Source organism: Onychostoma macrolepis, chromosome 21 (genome assembly GCF_012432095.1).
Source record: "Onychostoma macrolepis isolate SWU-2019 chromosome 21, ASM1243209v1, whole genome shotgun sequence".
NCBI lineage: Eukaryota > Metazoa > Chordata > Actinopteri > Cypriniformes > Cyprinidae > Onychostoma > Onychostoma macrolepis.
Genome location: NC_081175.1, coordinates 22,684,021 through 22,703,558, shown reverse-complemented (window position 1 = coordinate 22,703,558; position 19,538 = coordinate 22,684,021). Strand labels below are relative to the sequence as shown.

The 19,538-nt window shown below is 36.3% G+C and overlaps 1 protein-coding gene across 3 annotated transcripts in view; it reads right to left on the bottom strand.

The window, feature by feature from the left end:
* LOC131528980 (potassium/sodium hyperpolarization-activated cyclic nucleotide-gated channel 1) overlaps positions 1-19,538 on the bottom strand; it is a 131,717-nt gene that overhangs the window by 105,772 nt on the left and 6,407 nt on the right. The window contains exon 1 of one of the 3 annotated variants that reach the window (XM_058758462.1): positions 4,663-5,433. The exons of 1 other annotated variant lie outside the window; for it this stretch is intronic. In XM_058758462.1, coding sequence (XP_058614445.1) covers positions 4,663-5,018 — 356 coding nt within the window. In that variant the 5' untranslated portion in view covers positions 5,019-5,433. Of the gene's footprint in view, positions 1-4,662; positions 5,434-19,538 lie in introns of those variants that run through there. One more of the 3 variants, XM_058758460.1, reaches the window with a different exon arrangement.

The following is a 19,538-nucleotide window of genomic DNA, read 5'->3' as shown; positions in this document are numbered from 1 at the left end:
CCACAACCTGTGTGATTAATTTATAAGACAGAGATTTGACCCGAGCTCATCCGTTACCTGATAAATCCTGCCACTAAAAAAGAAAAAGAAAAACACACACAAAGTCCCTCGAAACGGTGAAGGAATTTAGGGAAGGTGACGTCAGTCACGTCTGAAAACCTTCAAACGATTTTCCTTTCCCCAGTGAAGAATTGTGACCACAGAAATAGGCTGGACAAACAGGCAAAGCAAGAGACAGATGACATGCAATATGGAGGACCGATAAAAGAAATATACGACTGAGTCACGCGTGACAAAAGCCGATGACAAAAGAGCTCAGGCCACATCAAGTCAAGCATGAGCCCTTTCTGAAAACAATGAATAATGAATCTTACTAACCTCCTATTAATCTTTAAAGAACCACATTGAGATATTGAGTTTCCTAATGCTTCAGAACCAAAACAGCACAGGTGAATGCTGTTGTCACTCATGTGGTGTTGCTGGTTCCAACATTTTCAGTTCACAGCTGGGATGGAAGAGAATGAGCAAATTTCACAAAATCAACTGGAAAAAGCTTAGAAACAAAAGAGCAGTTCCCTGTGTGGGTGAGAAAGAAAAGCCATTGTAAATGAGCAGACTATGCCGAAGCCTGCCAAGTGTAGCCAGTATCGCACGGTTCAGGCTTTCGGCCATTAGAAGCAATAACGACTGTCATCCTCCTATTCACTCTATTTTTCTTTCCATCCACCGTCTCCCCCTTCATATCTCCTGTTTTCTCTTTCTCACCTGTTTTCTCCTTTTCTGGTTCTCTCTTTGATGTAAAGCCTATTTGGCAAGTGTGATCAAAGGCTCAATATCGTGTTTACCACCTGCAAAATTGAAGCATGGCCGTCTAAGAATGCTATAAATAAGCTAGCACCGAATTAATTTAATTAAAAAAATAAATTAAAAAAAAGACGACGCTTTTTGGCTGTTCACAAAGAGTGTTATTTTAGTATTGCTTATATACTGTAGCAATACTGTATTCATTTTTGTTTAAATTATTACTGTTTTGCTTAACTTTTATTTTTATTTTAGTTTAATTTTAGTTCTTTAACTTATTTGATTTGAGTTAGTTTCCAAGACAACATTTCTAATTTTCATTTTCATTTATGTTTTTTAAGTTTCTGTTTTCATGTAAATTTTAGTTTTAAGTTTTAGTCGTATTGTTACATGCTTTTGTGATTTTTATTTGTTTTTCTTTACATTATTTGTTTTGCTTTATTTTTATTCAAGTAATTTTAGTGTTTCAACTTTAACCTTTTATTTCAGTTTCCAAGACATTTTTAATTTTCATTTAAGTTTTCATGTAAAATTTTGTTTTACATACGTTCGTGATTTTTATTAGTTTTTGTTTAAATTATTTGTTTTGAAAATTATCTAATTTTCACTTAAAGTTTTTCATCTAATACTCAAATTTCAATTAAAAAAACAAAACAAAATTTTTTTTTTAAATAATACAATAATAACACTCCTCATGAATTATGGTCTTTTTTCAAACCATCTGTGATGTTAGTTTATGCAGAAATTTCAACCGATTAAAAAAAGTCTGTATATACCTGAAGTCTGTAATTTTCTTTTTAAACAAGTTTCCAGATAGTCCCGCCCCCAAATCACTCCATTGGTTGAAATAGTGTTATTTTTTTGTTTTGAAAGTACCTCAGATCCATTTTTAAAAAAAAAATTTTTATAACACAATTTATAAAAAAATAGATAATATTCCTCTGCATATTGGCATCTGTATTCTGGCATCAGAAAATGTACACACTTCAGCTTTAAGTACTGGATTCTCAAAATGACCTCCTTAATAATTCATATATCGTACAGTATGTGATTGTTAAGCAGCCACGTCCTTTGTACGTTATGGCAGAAAGGTCAATCGTGTTACATCACAGGGTTCAAAGCGATGTTAATCTCGTTCAGTGTGTGTTGGACATCTAATCCGATCTCACCTTCTCTCATCCCTGCTCTGATGTTGGAGGGCTTTACACAAACCATTCTGATCTGTTTCAGGGGTGGCGTAGCCTAGTGGTTAAAGGTCTGAAAAGTTGTAGGATTAAATCCGTGAACTATCCCCATTATGCTCTTGAGTGAGACAAGTAACCTCATTTTGCTCTGGGAGGGGTTCCTGTAATAAGTGCACTGAGAGTCGCATCGCATAAAAACATCAGCTAAATGTCAAGTATAGTATTTGTAGTAGAAATGGACTTCCAGCAGGCATAATGGGTCATTCATATGGTTCAGTATTGGCTGACCTCTGTAACTACAAAAATAATGGATATGTTTGTGTTGTAAATAAATACTTCTAAGGTACACCAGACATTTACTTGAGAAATTAGCTTTTGGACTTGCTCAGGCACTTAATGTTAATTAATTATGGCTTGATTATTTGCACAAAGTAACACGATGGAACCCAATTTCACTGCTGAACAGATGTCGCCATTTTTGCAAGTCCCTTCTAACATGAGAAACTGGCAATTTATTAAGAAATAGAAAGGTGTTTCTTTATTTATTTACATGGTGTTGACTTTGATTTTGTATTTAATTTAAACATCTTTTAAAAAATATTATTTTATTAAACAGGATGGAATGTTTTAGAGAAAAACTAACTATGTCACTTCCTGGAGGATGATGTCATCGCTTTTGTTAGTTAAAGGGATTTTACTAGACTAACAAGATGGAAAGTGACATTGGGGACACAGGAAAAACTGATATGCTGCTTATGAATTTAAACAATATTTCCAAGAAAGCACGATTTGTTTAAAACAGTGCTTCCCAAACTAACACACCTGATTCCACTCATCAGCTCATTAGTAGAGACTGCAAGAACTAAATTGGGTGTGTCTGATTAGGGAGACATACAAAATGTGCAGGGTAGGGGGTCCTCCAAGAGAGATTTGGGAAGCACTGGTTTAAAACATTTGTTTAGATAATGAAAAAAATTAAGAAACACCTGAAATATTTCTATATAAAATGCATGTTTTTATGGTTTGGGATTTAGATTTAGTTAACTATAATAACCCTTATAATATTATTTCATTAATATAATAATGAAAATGAACTGCATATTAGGAATGACCCTGCTTTGGTAGTTAGGTAGTGACTTGGGACTGTAACATCTGAATTGTTTTGCTATAACATGTTACACATGATATGCCAAAGCAAAGTACATCAAGTACATGGGATAAATAAAACAGTGAGGCAGGTGGGAGTCGAGCTAATGACCCTGTATGGGATAGAGTTCTCCACATTCATGGACAGTGTGGAGCTGTTTTCAGCACCATGGAGAGCGTTACAAGCTGAAACTAATGATCAGAAACACCATTCTTTCTGCCTTGCATCTATCTATCTATTTATCTATCTATCTATCTATCTATCTAGTTGTCAGAACTTTACTGTAAAAACATGATGTTCGATGTTTCAAGCATTTTGTTGACTGTATCATTTTAGTTCCTAACTGTATATGACATGAAATTATAACCTATTTTTGGTATTAATATCTTTTGTTACTTTTAAGTAAAAAGTAAAGAAAATGTTAAATGTACAAAAAATAACTCCAGTTGTCCAATTAACAGCCATATGATGACTTCAAATTCATAAACATTAGCTTCTCCAACAACTATGACAAATAAAAATGGTAGTTTATGCACAAAAACAATTGTCCTGTTTCCCATAAATAAGGTGGTTGATATTTTTTACAAAATTACAGTAAACATTTATACAGTAAACAAAAAAATCTAAATAATGTTTTACCATATATGGTGAGGTAAACCATCTTACCATATTTTTCAGACATTTTTGCAGTATATATATATATATATTCATTTATGCATCTACCTCTCTCTATCTATCTATCCCTCTATCTGTCTGTCTATCTGTCTATATTGGCGCAATGGGGTGAGAAACTTCAAACGTCCAAGTCGACCAACAAACTCCAAATGATGCACAGCAATATGATATTATGCAGTTGCTTATGTAATTATTCCCTTCCTAACAAGCTATTTGCCAATAATCTAGTGGCAAATGGCCAAATCTTTGCCCATAGTAGTTTAATTTGAAGTAGACTGGCCAGTCAAGTTGTGCATGAAACATTCTGGTGGGGGGCATTGGGTTTGAAAATCCCCTCCATTCACCTGACTAACACGATTAGCGTTAAACTGCTTTAGATCAACTGTCCCAGCGCTAAAATTGGCATGGGATGTTACCTGGTGAGAGCCACACGGGATCATACAGAGCCACGAGATAAAACAATGGAATAATCCGCGTGCTTCTGCCTCAAAACGAGACGTGATCTCGCAGCCACCCTCGTTCCTTCTCATCTCACGGCAGACACTAACAGCTATGTGTTTACAATGCCAAAGAGTGGTGCATCATTCCCTGCGCGCACCAGCACATGCGTCTTACACAACAGCAGAATTGAATGCCCAATGATGGCAGGTCGGAGACGTCCCATGATGACTACCGTGCCGTTTATTCACCGAGATGACATTCACCCCTACTCGTGCCAAGGGCATTGCGTGCGTTCAGGTTCTGGTTCCCTGAAACGCCAAGCAAAACGACCGCAAACGCGGCGCGCGGCGCACGCAGAGCCCATTTTACCGTGACCTGAGTGTGCGTGGGAAGGTGACTTTCCACACTCCTTACCTAAAATCACTATAGGGGTGAATGATCCAATATCCAGCCGTCTGCACTCTCTCCTGCTCTTTCTCCACGGCTTTCTGACTCCCGAACATCCGCAAGGAGAACTTATTCACGCCGGGCTGCATCATGGCTCCAAATTGCCGCTGCATAAACCCGTATTGTCTGGACGCGGCGTCTATATCGTCAAACCCGACCATGGTTTCTTCCCGGTCCCCCTTTGCACCCACTGAGTTGCCGTGGTCTTTCATGTTCTGGCTCCCCATGCTGTTCTTCAAGATCGAGTCTTGCCTCTGGAACACATTATTCCCATCCGCTTTCTCCTCTTTGTTGCTCGAGAACGAATTGGATTTGTCTTCCATGGCGGTTTCAGAACGTGCTGTCTCCGGATGCGGAGGACAGGCTACGCGTAAAAGTCGAAAGGAGCAGCTGGCGGCTCTTCTGTTTCATTGGACGTCCCTCAAACCACCGCTGCCTCCAGTGCGAGTGCTGCTGCACAACTGAGAGGCAGAGTAGTGGTGAACCCGACGGGATCAGCTTTCTTGGGCTGCTGCCATCTACTGTCGGGATTGAGCGCGGCCCGCGTCCCGTGGCTCTCCAAGCGTGTCGCGCACGCGGACGCACTGCCATAATGCGCTGCTCCGATATGCGTCCAGACTGAAAGGGTGCCAAAGGAATACGATTTGAACATGATGTTGTAGATGCAAATCAGGGTTATGCAAAGCATTTGGGAAGGGCATGTTGAGCTGAAATGGTAATAATATTATGATAAACTAACATCCTTGTGGTTAAGACTATCTATAAAATATCATGTGTCATAGGGGTTTTTGGTCTGACAAAATCATGCATATAGTTTTTAAAAATTGTAGATATTTTCCCCACTTTATATTTTAATAACCATAATGCCTGTTTATTTTGAATTTTTTTTTTTTTTTATTTCATTTTATATCCAGTTTTACAACTCATGGGTATTTAATCTCATTTGACTCTTTTATCTTTTTACTTGATGTCTGCAGACCAACAGATTATTATTTGAACAAAAGTTTGGCATCTGTTCAAAACCAACTTCTCATTATGTAACAGATTTAAAAAGAAAAGTCTCTAAACAATATAACTAATATTGTAAAGCAGTTCTAACCGGATTGACAGTCATAATTATATCATGAAAGACTAACTTTTATGTGGTTAAAATCTCATGATAAATATGGGCAAGACAAAATGGAGTTTATCACTTTTAATGATTTTATACAATTTGTATTCACTGAAAGCCCTATTATAGTTATTTTCCTGCAAATTCAGTAAAAATAATTTACATTTTATTAACTGTAGTAAATTTATTTTTTATCATACCAGAGCCAACAGTATTCATACTACCTCTATTCCAAGTGCAAAATTAAGGTACACTCTCAGAAATAAAGGTACAAAAGCTGTCACTGGGGCGGTACCTTTTCAAAAGGTACACTTTTGTACCTATTAGGTTCAAATATGTACACTTTAAGTACTAATATGTACCTTTAAGGTACCAAAATGGACCCTTTAGGTACAAACATGTACCTTTTGAAAAGGTACCGCCCCAGTGACAGCTTTTGTACCTTTATTTCTGAGAGTGTATAGATAGGAAAGAAGAAAGCAAGCAGTATACTGGAGAGAGAAGAATGATTTTTTTTAACACGTCTTTAGAGAAAGTGCTGTCATTTTAACTGTGATGTAGATGGTGACAAAAGATTGAAGGTAAGTGACCATAGTATAAACAGTACAGCCAAATCTCTCCCAGTTGACACATTTTACAATCACATGATAGCCTACATTATACTGTAAGCCAATAGCAAGACTCACATAGCTATTTTAAATTCAGGACTGTCAACCTGTAAATCTGGTTGCAGGCTCCAAATGCACTGCCAATACAGGGACATTCTGAATCTGAAATAAGAAATGTTGATGAAAAAAAAAAGCTTGAGATATATGAAAACGAATCTTTTCAGGTTTTTAAAACCCGCTTTCATCTGGTTCTTTCAACCATGAGAGAACTGCTCCCTATTAACACTGGAAGCATTGGCCCTGAACTGATCGTTTTCCCAAAATAAAGCTTTTCTTGTGAGTGCTCTGATATTATCTGTGAAAAATGTAAAAAAGTCTACTTTATGGACCCTGCCTAAACTTTTATGGTTTAAGTGACGTCACTTAAAGTGATAAAACGCAATATTTAAACATGTAGTATTCAGGTTTTGTCTTTCAATATTGGCTCATCAAATTGATTTCATTTTCTTTACACTCCTTTCAGGCTGTTCCCAGCTGATTTAGAGAGGAAATAGAGTTGATGATGATGGCGATGAATATTTATGCATGCTGGACAGTTGTGGACATAGGATGATATGCAAATCCGACACAAAAACTGTGAACTGATGAAATCCAGACCGAGTCCACCTGCTACCCTGCCGTCCTGTGATTGTGTGTGTGAGGCTTAAAACCCCACATTTTCCCATTTTGCACAAGATGATTTTGAACCTGGTCTCACCAAAGGTAAAATCAGAAGCTATATGGTAGATTCTGTAAAACTGAGGCAATTTCAGCATATTTACTGCTTGTTTGCCATTTGTATCCAACACGCAGAATCCCACTAACAGCATTAAATTAGTAGGTCTATCTACACCCTTACAATTTAACATAACAATTTCCACCAAAGTACCCTTGTTATTATAATACAACTATTTTTATTACAATAAAACAGTGGTGGATTGCTAGCAAATGTTTTGAAAGCTTTATATACTAACATTAAAAAGTTTGTGGACAGTAAGATTTTTCTTATGCTCACAATGGCTGCATTTAATTGATTAAAAATACATAAAAATGTAGAAATATTATGAAATATTATTATAATTTAAAATAACTGTTTTCTGTTTAAATATTAAATATTTAAATTGACAGTGTTGATGAATTTAATGCATTCTTGTTGAATAAAAGTATGATTTCTTAAAAAAAAACAAAAAAACATAGTAATTATTAGTGTATACTTATATATTTTTTTTTATGTATTTGCTTTTTGTAGTTCCAGTTATTGGAATGTTTGTGGATTCTATTAGTACAAGAAAAGATAGAGTAAAAATCACAACATAAAAGTAAATTTATGTTTTATGGCATTAACTATTTAAAAATGTAAGCCTCGTTTCCTGGGCACAGATGGTTGTGGACTGTGTTTCAACAAAAATGATGATTCACCACTGGAAAATCTGTGTACAGGGAACTTTCTGCTAATGGGCAGCATTCATATGAAGACTATCCAGCATAGCACATTTGGCAGTGAGGTCATTATATAAGTTAGCCAAATTAAAGCTGACATTCCTTTTATTTCCTCCGTTTTGCTTTCAGCCAGAGTTTTGCCTGGATTAGTTGGCATACCAACTGTTCCCTTACAGGGCAGTCCAGAATGCTTGTGTAACTTTAGTTTTGGGGCGAAGTGTTGCGTAATTTATGAACACAAGGTAATAACTCACAGAGACTGACCACGGAGCTTAAACGCTGCTGGATCACGTGTGCGGGGGGCCGAAATAAACTCTGGCATATGCAAAGGTCTCACTGGACGCCAACTGCAACAGATGAGACAAGTGAAGGGCATTTCAAATCACTGCTGTGTGTTTTTATATCAGAAAATGTGATTTGATGCTCCCGAGCTAATTAATAAACCTGAATTTGGCACAGATGTGGGAAGCTGAATTGCTTAGCATCCTGCGAGGCTAATGTTCTCATGTGCACCTATCAGGTTACATTCACTCATGCGATATTTTACCCAGATGTGAAACATTACATGCTATTCATGTCAGCTATTCCTCACACAACAAATATAGATTTGCGCCAAAAAATCTAAGCATTGTTTAAAAAATAACTGACTCTTTCTGCTCACTCATACACAGTGCTGGATAGTAACTGATTACATGTAATCTGGATTACGTAACCAGATTCCAAACAATAAGTACTTGTAATTAGATTATATTACATTTTCAAGTACTCATAATCAGATTACGGTTATTACATGATTATATATTATTTACAGTAAATTATTCATAATATATTGATTTGCCTCAATTCTTCTCTCATATTTTCCTTTCTTAAAAATCTTACTGCTGTATGCATTCAGAAAATCTGGTGTAATGTAATGTTTAATGCAATTCATGATGTTAAAAACTCTCACGAGTTAGGTCAAAAAATAATCTAAAAGTAATCAAAAAGAAGTCAAAATACATTGCCCTAATATGTAATCCAACAGATTACGTTACTAACTACAATTGCCGTCATGCAATTTGTAATCTGTAATGGTAATGCTCTATCCACTGCACTGCTCATACATCTTAAAGAAAATGTACATTTTAATATCACTATTAAAATATTTGTTCTTTATTTCCCTTTCTAGTATTATACACATTTAGAAAACCTAAAGCAATAGAAATGCATTAAATGCAACAAAGAATGTTTTTCCATTTTGTAGGCCGTTACTAGGCTTTTGCTAAGTAGTTGCTAGGTTGTTCTGGTCTGTTGATTCTGGTTGGTAGGGTGTTGCTATGTAGTTGTTAAATTGTTTTGGCTTGTTATAAGATATTGATGTGTGGTTGCTAGGGTGTATTTTTGAGTTGGTAGATTGTTTTGGGTGGTTAATATGCCATTGCAATGCAGTTGTTTTTAACATGTTGCAATGTAGTTGCTAGGGTGTTGTTATGTAGTTTCTTGATTGTTTTGCGTTGTTAATATGCTAATGCAATGCAGTTGTTTTTAGCATGTTGCTATGTGGTTGCTAGGGTTTTGGCTTTGGTTCTGGGTTGTTAATAGAACATTGCTATGCAGATTACTAAGGTGTTCAGTATGCATTTTTAGGGTGTTGCTATGCACTTGCTAGACTCTAGTGGTTGCTAGGTTGTTCTGGGATGTTGATATGCTATTGCTTTTTGCTGTTTCTTAGGTGTTCTGAATGGCTTTTATGCGGTTGCTAGGTTGTTCTCAGTTGTTGCTAGGGCACACAGGCCCCTTCTTTAATGTAAGTTAATATGATTTTGACCTTTATTTGCAAGACAGATGATAAATTTTGCGTCTGTGATGGGCATCAGGTTTCAAGCCCTTTGAAAATATAACAAGTTAAAGAAAATCTTCTAATGTTGCCACACATTAGTAGGTGAGATTGTGATTACTTTGCACACATATAGAGCTCTTTGTGTTGTTTTGAATAGCAGAAACATTTTCTCGCTCACATTCTTTAACTGTAATCCTATCTCAAATCTGTCTTGTATCGTGGGCCGTTGTGTCTGCATTATGGCCTCTGGGGAAATAAAGTACTATTACTCTGATTCTGTCTTGCCATGTCAGAGCAGCAGAAAACGAACAGCAAACGGAGGACGATCCTGTTTTAGTTTCCATTCGACCTTGTGCTAGTTCACATTCAATGTTTTGGGGGCTCATCAGGGCGCTTTCACCTTAACTGAGCTGAATATGAATCGGTTATCTGGATTAGGGGAATTATGGCTGAGCTCTCAGGAAGTTTATAACATCTCTCTCACACACTTGTCCTCTGATCAGTTATAAGACTGAAAAGCTCCTTGAGCAAAGACACAATATTGATTTATATTATAACACTTCTACTATTTATAAGTTTCTATTTACATTTAAATATGTAGCACTGTGGTCCTGCGACCATTTCCTTCCACTGTATGTCTCCTCATATAGCAGAATGACAATAAAGCTCACTTGACTTGACATGGCAGTCATCTCTTTTTGATATCTGAAACATTGAATAAAGGAGGACCACCTTTTGGACACCCCTGACTTTGCAAGAATATGCTGACCACTCTTTTCATAATGAAAATAAATCCTAAATGACAGGGGGGAAAGGACAAGAAAAACCTTGAAGTTGTCAATATTACAACTACATTCCAGTGACTTCATGATAAAATATTAAATTTTTGTGTGTGGATAATTCTTTTAATATGCTTTAAACAAATAATAACCACCGCATTCTGCTAAGAAAGCAGAAACATTTTATTTAATTTCTTGATATATTTGGCTTTGCCAAAAGGTTTTTGCCACAGCCATATTTAAAGTATAGCTTAGTACCATACTGTGTAGTTATATATATATATATATATATAGTATTTAAATATATATATATATATATATATATATATTAATAGTATCTATATATAATAATATATATATATATATATATATATATATATATATATATATATATATATTAGTGCTGTCTATCGATTAAAAATGTAATCGCGTTAATCACAGTCATGGACTGTGATTAATCATGATTAATCACAAATTTAAAATACTAGGATTTACCTGTAAATGTGTTGAAATAAAGAAATGCATGACAAACTAAGGAAACAGAACCTTTCACACTTCCACCAGGTATGAGACATAATCCTTATTATTCTTTTATCATTATTCTTTTGTTTTTATTTAGCCATGATCAGGCTTTATACTGGCAATAAAAAGTTTACCAAGCCATATAAATACAACAAAACATTTTCTTGCGACCTTACGTGAAGTATTATGACAAAATGCATTATGAAGAAGAATTGGACCTATTCTGCAGGTGCATTAGAGCTAATATTAGCATCATGCTTCATAAGACAATTTATGAGGTTAATAGTGCACGTTTACTCAGAACTCACTTCAAACCACCATTGAGTGTTTGTAATAACTTCCTTTTACGATCACATGCGGAATTTGGTCGTTTTGGTCGCCTTTTATATCGCTGCACAAATTAGCATATCAGATGTACACATTCATCTCAAGAAAATCACATGCAAATATCCTATAATAATCGTGTTTATTATCTTATATAATCTATAGTGGCTGTTGTCATGTTTATTGCTGCTGTGTAAAAGCCTTAACATGTGCTCTGCTGAAACTCATGTTGTTTGTGATGTTACAACAGCCTCTCTGTTCTTAAGTTGCCAGGGATACATTACAAGTATAATACACATTAGTAAAAGGATCTATTTAAATGTTTATTTGTCTATATACACTTTGGGCGGCCGTGGTACATTATAAAAGTAGCCCAAAAAAAACGCAACCCAGGGCTCTGTATTTTTTTCCCGCGACTGTATTTTCAAAATAGCCCAGTAAGCCCACTTGTGCCGCTGCCCTGGCAACACTGGTTCGCTGTACCCTCATCACATAATGATAGATAACCTTCCACGCTGCGATGACGGCAAGAAGTCGGGGTCAAACCTTATCAAACGATTAATTTGCGTTAAAAAAAATATTAACGTGTTACAATTTTTAGATTAAACGTTGACACCCCTAATATATATATATATATACACACACACACACGTGTGTGTAAATATATATATATATATATATATATATATATATATACCACATAGTTCAATGTGGCTTTAGTTGTATTTTTAAACAAAATGCAATGTTATGAAAATATTTTGTGCTTGCTTGAATTTTACTATATAAGCAAGGAAATAGACAAATAACATAGAAAGATTTATCCGAATAAACCTGCTGTTTAGTTCTTCACATTACATCCACCGTAATATGAATTCAGATTGGTCTGTGATCTTGTTTATTCACCCTTTCCTCTAGTTCTGGTTTGCTAATGATTGATGACTTTACTTCAGACGAAACTGAAGGTCAGTTCAGGGCCAGTTCTCTCCTTGTGAAGTCGAACTCTCTTCCACAAGCAAGTCTCTGATACACAAAAATACTGTAAGTGGTGTGGACTAAAGCAATCAAGTGGGCTCATTGCGGTATGGATTTATCCACCTTGACAGAAGGGGGCAAACGAGAAGCATCAGGGCATCAAAAATGAAATTGTCCTTCCAGCAGCCATGAGGCATTACCTCTAATGGAAGGACATTAGAGAGAGAGAGAGATGCAAGTGGAAACTAAGGTGGAGACTCACAGTAGGTGGTTGCCCAGGTGTTGCTAAGATAGCTGTGTGGTTCCTAGGCTGTTTACAAGAAGATTGCTTAGAGAAAGGAAGAGAGACATGCAGACATCAGAAATTGAAAAAGAAAGAAAGAATAATAAGGAGAGGTAAAATCAAAGGAAGACAGACAGATTAAGAGACAACCTTGGTCAATTCTTCATGGTCACTTTAACTCTGAGAGTAAGAGCTCGTCTGTCTTTGAAGGGATCTGTGACTCAGCTCAGCTTCACTTAGGAGTTAGTAAACACTAATTAAACTGCCTTGGCTATTTTGTTGTCTCTCCTCACCTGCACTATCAGTGTTCAGAGGCTCGCCGCCGTCCATCCACTGGGACAAAGAAAGAAAATCCCTAATCAGAAGTCTAGTCCTGCCTGTCGCTCTGCTTTACAACTCCTTTCAAAATGAGCTTCTGCAATTACTTCTAAACCTGACTGACAGATATTCAATGGTGAAAACTCACAGCATTGCTCTTCTTTATTACGTTTGCTGCCTTTTTTTTTTTTTTTTCTTTACCATGAACCACCCACTTGGAGAGAAAGTGGCCAGCATCTGAACGGCTTTTATTAATTAGAATTTAATAATAATAAAAATAATAATAATAATAATAATAATTAGTAGTAGTATTTTGTTACATTTTATTAATATTTTATTATTAGTAGTAGTATTATTAGTATTATTATTATTATTGTTATTGCTGTTATTATTATTATTATTATTATTATGATTCATTGAATCATTTTTATTGAATTAATTTTATGATTGTATTAATTTTATTGATAATAATAATATTTTATTAATAATTGTTGTTAATAATAATAATAATAATAATAACAATAATAATAATAATAATCATTTAATACTTTTTGACAATGAACCACCCACTTGTAGAGAAAGTAGCTAACGGCTTTTATTAACAGCTTTAATAATAATAATAAAATGATAATAATAACAATAATAATAATTATTATTATTATTATAGTTTGTTACCTTTTTACTTTTATTAAATTGTATTAATATATAAAATATTATGATTATTCTATATTTATGCATTTTATTGAATTAATTTTATGAAATTGTATAAAATAATAATAATAATAACTATAATAATAATTTAATAACATTTTTATTATTTAGATTAAATTCAAATAATTTAATAAAACATAATTCAATTAATAATAATAATAATAATAATAATAAATTCCAAAAATATTATTTATTTGTGTCATACTTATTAAAAAATTGTATGTGAATGCACCTTGAAAACTAGAATAAACATTCAGTAAATACATCAAATAAACTATAATATGTCACAGATTAGCTATTATTTTTTTCCAGTAAGTGACCAGTGACGTGAGAATGCAGGTTACTTTTGGTACGCAGGTTAATCGCATTTTTACTGTACCTGAAAATAATTCAGGTAACCTAATGCATCTTAGCTATATAGTATATGAGCCAAATCCTAATTATGATTATAAACTGTAAGTCCACTGATCTAATATTTTTTCCACTCTTCCACTCACATGGGAAAAACAAGAACCTTTTACATAAAGAGAGTTTATTTTTATAACAAGAGTCTGTATGTAACAACATTTCCTTTACATCTCCTCACCTCTTTGTTTTTCTCTACTTCCTTTCCTCTCATCCTCATTTCCTTTCACCTTTCTCATGCTCTCTCTCTTTCTCTCTCGGGACCCCCGGGGCCAGGCCTTGCTGTCTCAGCAGAGATGGGAGGATGAATATGTGAGAAAATCAGGATGTTCCCTGTCGCGTCTCTCATTAGCACATACAGTGGCCACTTAGATATAAAGTCTTCTGCACACAAGCCCGAGCGCACGTACACAAGCCAGAGCATCAGGCTTGATTATACATTTAATGTAAAAATAGAAAAAAAAACCCGCTGAGGGGCAAAGCAACCTGGATGTCCTTGTAGAGCAGAATAAATATTAATAGTACCCAACAGTCTCATCATATGAATCGGAGATGCTCGTTTTTGTTCTGCTTAACATTGTTATACATGTGAATTGATGTCAGACACAACAGGAATTCACCTCAGAATGAACGCAAACCTCATTAAGATCTTATTTTATTTGCTGTGGTTATTATTTGTTATTTTCAATCTGCTCTGACTGTGAAATAAGGGTCTGAAGAAAACAATTTCTACTCAAAAATGATTTTAATATTTTACCATTGTCAGAGCTGGAGGCGCTAATTTAAATTTTAATAGATCTCAGTGGACCTTGAAAAACAATAAATTAGACCAGTTTTGTTCAGTGAAAATATGAGCAGCAAATATTGAGAATGGAATAGCACAAAACTGAAGAATATATAGAATAGAATATATACACTAAGTATCTTAATATTGACGGAAATCCATCATTACCTTTTGAGTAATTGTTCGTAACAGGTTTCTGTGTGTGTCAGACTGCAATTTCATAAGGTTTATTTTCTGTGTTGCTTATGATGCAATTTCAGTGATTGTTATGTTTATTTAAATCTCCAGAATTAAATACATCATCAATATAATGCTGCTTAACAACTCGTCAAATGCAAAAGTCTCAGTCTAACCATCCACTTCAATCTGTATGCCTATTCAGACGGACTGGGTGGTAAATTAGAGTATTGTGAGGGAGAATTATTATTTATTGCGGAAACCTGTGGGGACGTGTATGATGAATGTCTTAATAATCGCCCACTGTGGGGGCAGTTTTATAAATGTTTGCTCACTTTTCTGGAATCCATCAAAAACCTGCAATAGAGGGTTTTTTTAAGTGAATTTAAAATGTTTTTTCTTCAACTGCTTTTGGCCCTGTGGACTTTTTGAATAAACTCCTTTGTCTTGCTAAGACTCATTTTGTAGCTAGCATTACATGTGTCCTTAATACAATCTAAATGTAAATATATAAAAATCTGATATTACTGTCAACAGCCACACACACACAAAAAAAATGCATTTTTAAGAATAAAATGAACCCCTCTGAATATATAGAACTGCAAAGCTTGGTTACGGAAGTGCTACAGAAGTGGAAATTTCTGGCTCAGAAAACTGCATCAATTAAAAAAAAGGTTTTATTACGTGATCACTATTGCTTTGAGTATGCGGTTTTAACCTAACAATGTCCACCGAGAGTGAGTCATGGAGATTTCTGAAAAGGCAGATGAAAGGGAATGGCTGATGGGTAGGGAGACACAGCCGGGCAGGAGGGAGGAGAGGAGAGCAGGGTTATCCAGGTGTGGAGGCTGATCCATCATCTCCACACAGCATTAGGAGTGAGGATGGAAAGATAGCGGTACCAACTGGACCGGAAAAGGACAGTGTTTCTTTAGGTTTTTGTTTTTGTTTTCCGTGTCCTATCATGTGAGTTTTCATGCAATACTATGAACAAAGAGTGTTGCACTAAAACACATAATTCACACACAACGTAAATGTGTTTTGTTACTGTAATTGGCATGTATTTTTATTAAACAGGGTGAAAACATGATGCAAATGTCTTCTGTGGTTAAAATGCAGTCTGTAATTCTTTAGATAAAGCAGTTTGCATGTGGATATCTGCACCACAAACATTTAACAAGATTTTTTGCCATTTTATCATCCACAAGGTGAAAATCGGAAGTTTTCCAATTTTTGGACATTATGACGTCATACAGTGTTTTTTTTTTTTAATCATAAAATCATGTAAAATAACTGTTGAAGTGCTGCAAAACTATTAACTTTTTACCACAACAAAAATATTAATGTACAGTGAGAGAATTGCAAGATTTAGGCTACTAGTCATTAGCTACTTTTATAAATAATTGCAACTGCATTTTAGATACATTTTTGTTTTTCTTAATCTATTAGTCTGCATTGCTTGAACATCTGTTTTGAGAAATTATATTGTTCTCCCATTCGAAAATGAATCCTGCATTCATGAGACATTTATCTCACTCTCGAAACTTGGCTGCTTCTGCAGGTAGGGCCTATATGCCGCTAGAAGCACGAAAAACAAAACTTTTATTCAAATTCTGAACAGATTATATTTAGCCTAGAAAGTGCGCAAATAGCCCTTATTTTATAATTGCTAAAAATTAAGTTCCTTTATAATCAATGAACGTCTTATTTACATCGTATTACAGCTGGTGAGAGGATTCGCAAGCAAGCAGGAGGAAATCTGGCGTTTAGAGGTGAGTGAAGGCAATGGCCAATCACTGTGTTCAAGAAATCAACAGATTTGTCTGTGATTGGCTGCATTGCTCAGCACTATGAAAACACATTGTATATTGAATCTTTTGGCAATTTCCAGTGTCCAAACACAAATATGCACTGGAGCCTTTACCAAATCTGTTTCGCTAATATCCCATTATTACAGTTAATCCATAACTGAAGATGCTTTTGACTGCATGAGAAAATGGATGTGTGGAGTGAGAGGGTGAGAAAAGTGTCAATCGGGTGAGTCTCATGCTGAACGAGTGAGAGTTGGCAGCTTGTTTCTATGACTTTTTCCATCACGTTCAGATGAGAGATGATGTCAAATTTGCCGTCATTCCCTCAGCCATTTGTGTAAGACGCAGCGTTAACTGGTTTCCTGAAAATGAATGTCAAGGTAATAAAATACAAAATGTATTGTCATAAATGTACATAATTTATTATTTAAATGACCTTCTAAAAAGAACTGCTAGATTTACAATGTTAATAACTGGTTAATAAGGAGTCAGTACATTTGAACGTAATGGGCGAGGTATGAGCGAAAGTTAAATAGGCTACTAAAGGGAACCTATTATGCAAAATCCACTTTTACATGGTGTTTGGACATAAATGTGTGTTGGCAGTGTGTGAACACAATCACCGTACAATAATACAAAATCCACACTCATTTTTTAATCCCCTTTAAACTAAGTCAGTCTCACTAGGCCTGCCGTTTTGATTCTCACTGCAGTGTGACGTCACATATCGGAGGGCCGGGTCACGAGGGTTGATTGACAGCCCTGCATTGCTATAGTTTCTGCCCTCAGCAGTTACACTGTCCTTAATTTTCTCCGTGCTCGAGCAGCTGTAAGGTCAACAATATATCGCAAGCAATCCCGGTGCTCTGTGTTTGGATGTAAGACAAAAGAGTCTTCATTTTCTCCCAACATCTGAGCTGCTGAGGACGCTGTGGATTACTTTCATTCTTCAAGGTAATGCGCCTCAAAATCTACTTAAATACGTGTATCACTCCAGACTCTTTTGTGAATGTTATGTCGTTATAGTGCTTAGCGTTTTAACGGTATTTGTGTGCATTGTGAGATTGGTTCGCGCTGTTCTTAGCGTGAAGGGGCTTTCACACAGGACGCGGCATGAGCTGCGCCTGCCGCTGGGTTCAGCGCAGCCCTTCAGATACAAGGCGATTTGCGCTATGCTCGCCAGAGCGAAGTAGGCGGAGTTTTCAAAATTTTTAGCGGGAGTTCTATACGTCTAGTCATTAGATTGTTGTTCCACCTTTCGGTCAGCAGCAAAACATGTATCTGTCCCGTGCTAACTTTAAACACACCTGACATGCCAACTTGAACAGAGATGTGTCTCCATGACACAGCTTTTCTCCCGATGTCCCTATACGACCGCAAACTTGTATCGTATAGCTCTGGAAACTCAGACACAGAGAATCAGCTGTTCATCCATTTTGAGTTTGGCGCTTGTTTGGATGCCCGTTTCTATTGGCTGCGCGGGAAGCGTCACAGAGCGCAGCGGCAAAAGTTGAACTATTTTGAACTTTGACCGCGGCGCGCGCAAGCTCGCCGCTGGTGCGCTCCGCTGCGCGTGCGCTTTGGTCGGCGCAGCAACTGACCGCCTTCGCGCCGCGCAAGCCATTGAAATGAATGGGTTGCGCAACGCAGCGCAGCGCATTCCGCGTCCTGTGTGAAAGGGCCTTGAGATTGATCCGCGCCAACGACCGTCATAGTGACAACAGCCAATCACATTACTTTTCTGGTGCTGCATGAATGGGATTGGCTAGCGTCTGCGCTAAGGGTATTTAAGGTGATCTGATTGGCTGATGCCTGCGTTGGCGCTTGAAAAGTTGATACGTTTTCAACTTCTGCCACGAGCAACGCCAGTGAAGTGACGCGACGGACCCACAATACAGTTCGGCAACGCTTGAAGTCACTCCATTCAAAGTAAACGAGAGGCATTGACGCCGACACCCCGTGTGAATGGGGCATAACATTGCTCTGTTTCGTCCCACTTTCAGTGCATTTGACTCCCCATATGTAAGGCTGGTTCTCTCGCTCTCAGTTATGTTGCGTCTACCGGCTGCTTATTGCTATAGATATGCAATGCAGAGAGACGTATACGCAACGCCCTCTTCTGGAGACGGGGCGGGAATATGCAGTTCATTTGCATTTAAGCCATTTTAGACACACCCCAAAAATGACATTTTCCAGCTGTTATAATAAATGATCTGTGGGGTATTTTGGGCTGAAACTTCACAGACACATTCTGGGGACACCCAAGGCCAATATTACATCTTGTAAAAAGGGGCATAATAGGTGCCCTTTAAGATTATAGAGTTATATAAACCTCTAATTCTAAATACAAGCATTATTAATGGTTATGCATAACACAAATTAGCCTACATACGCGCACGCACGTACACAAACAGTATCTCTATACCGTATAGACTGTACGTTGTGCGGCTTATGGTAACAGATGAGGTGTGCAGGATTGCAAAATCAGGGTTTTTTCTTGACCTAGTTTTCTTTCGTTTTTTGCCTCTCCTCCTCCTCTCCTTTGTTCCTCTGCCAGACTGTCATCTCAAGGCAAAAGGCAGCATGTGTACCACGGAGGAGTATTTGCCAAGCCTAATGAGGAAAACAGTTTACCCACGTGCACGTTTGGTGCTGAATCATAGATATATATATATACACACACACACACACAGTATATATATATATATATATATATATATATATATATATATATATTTTT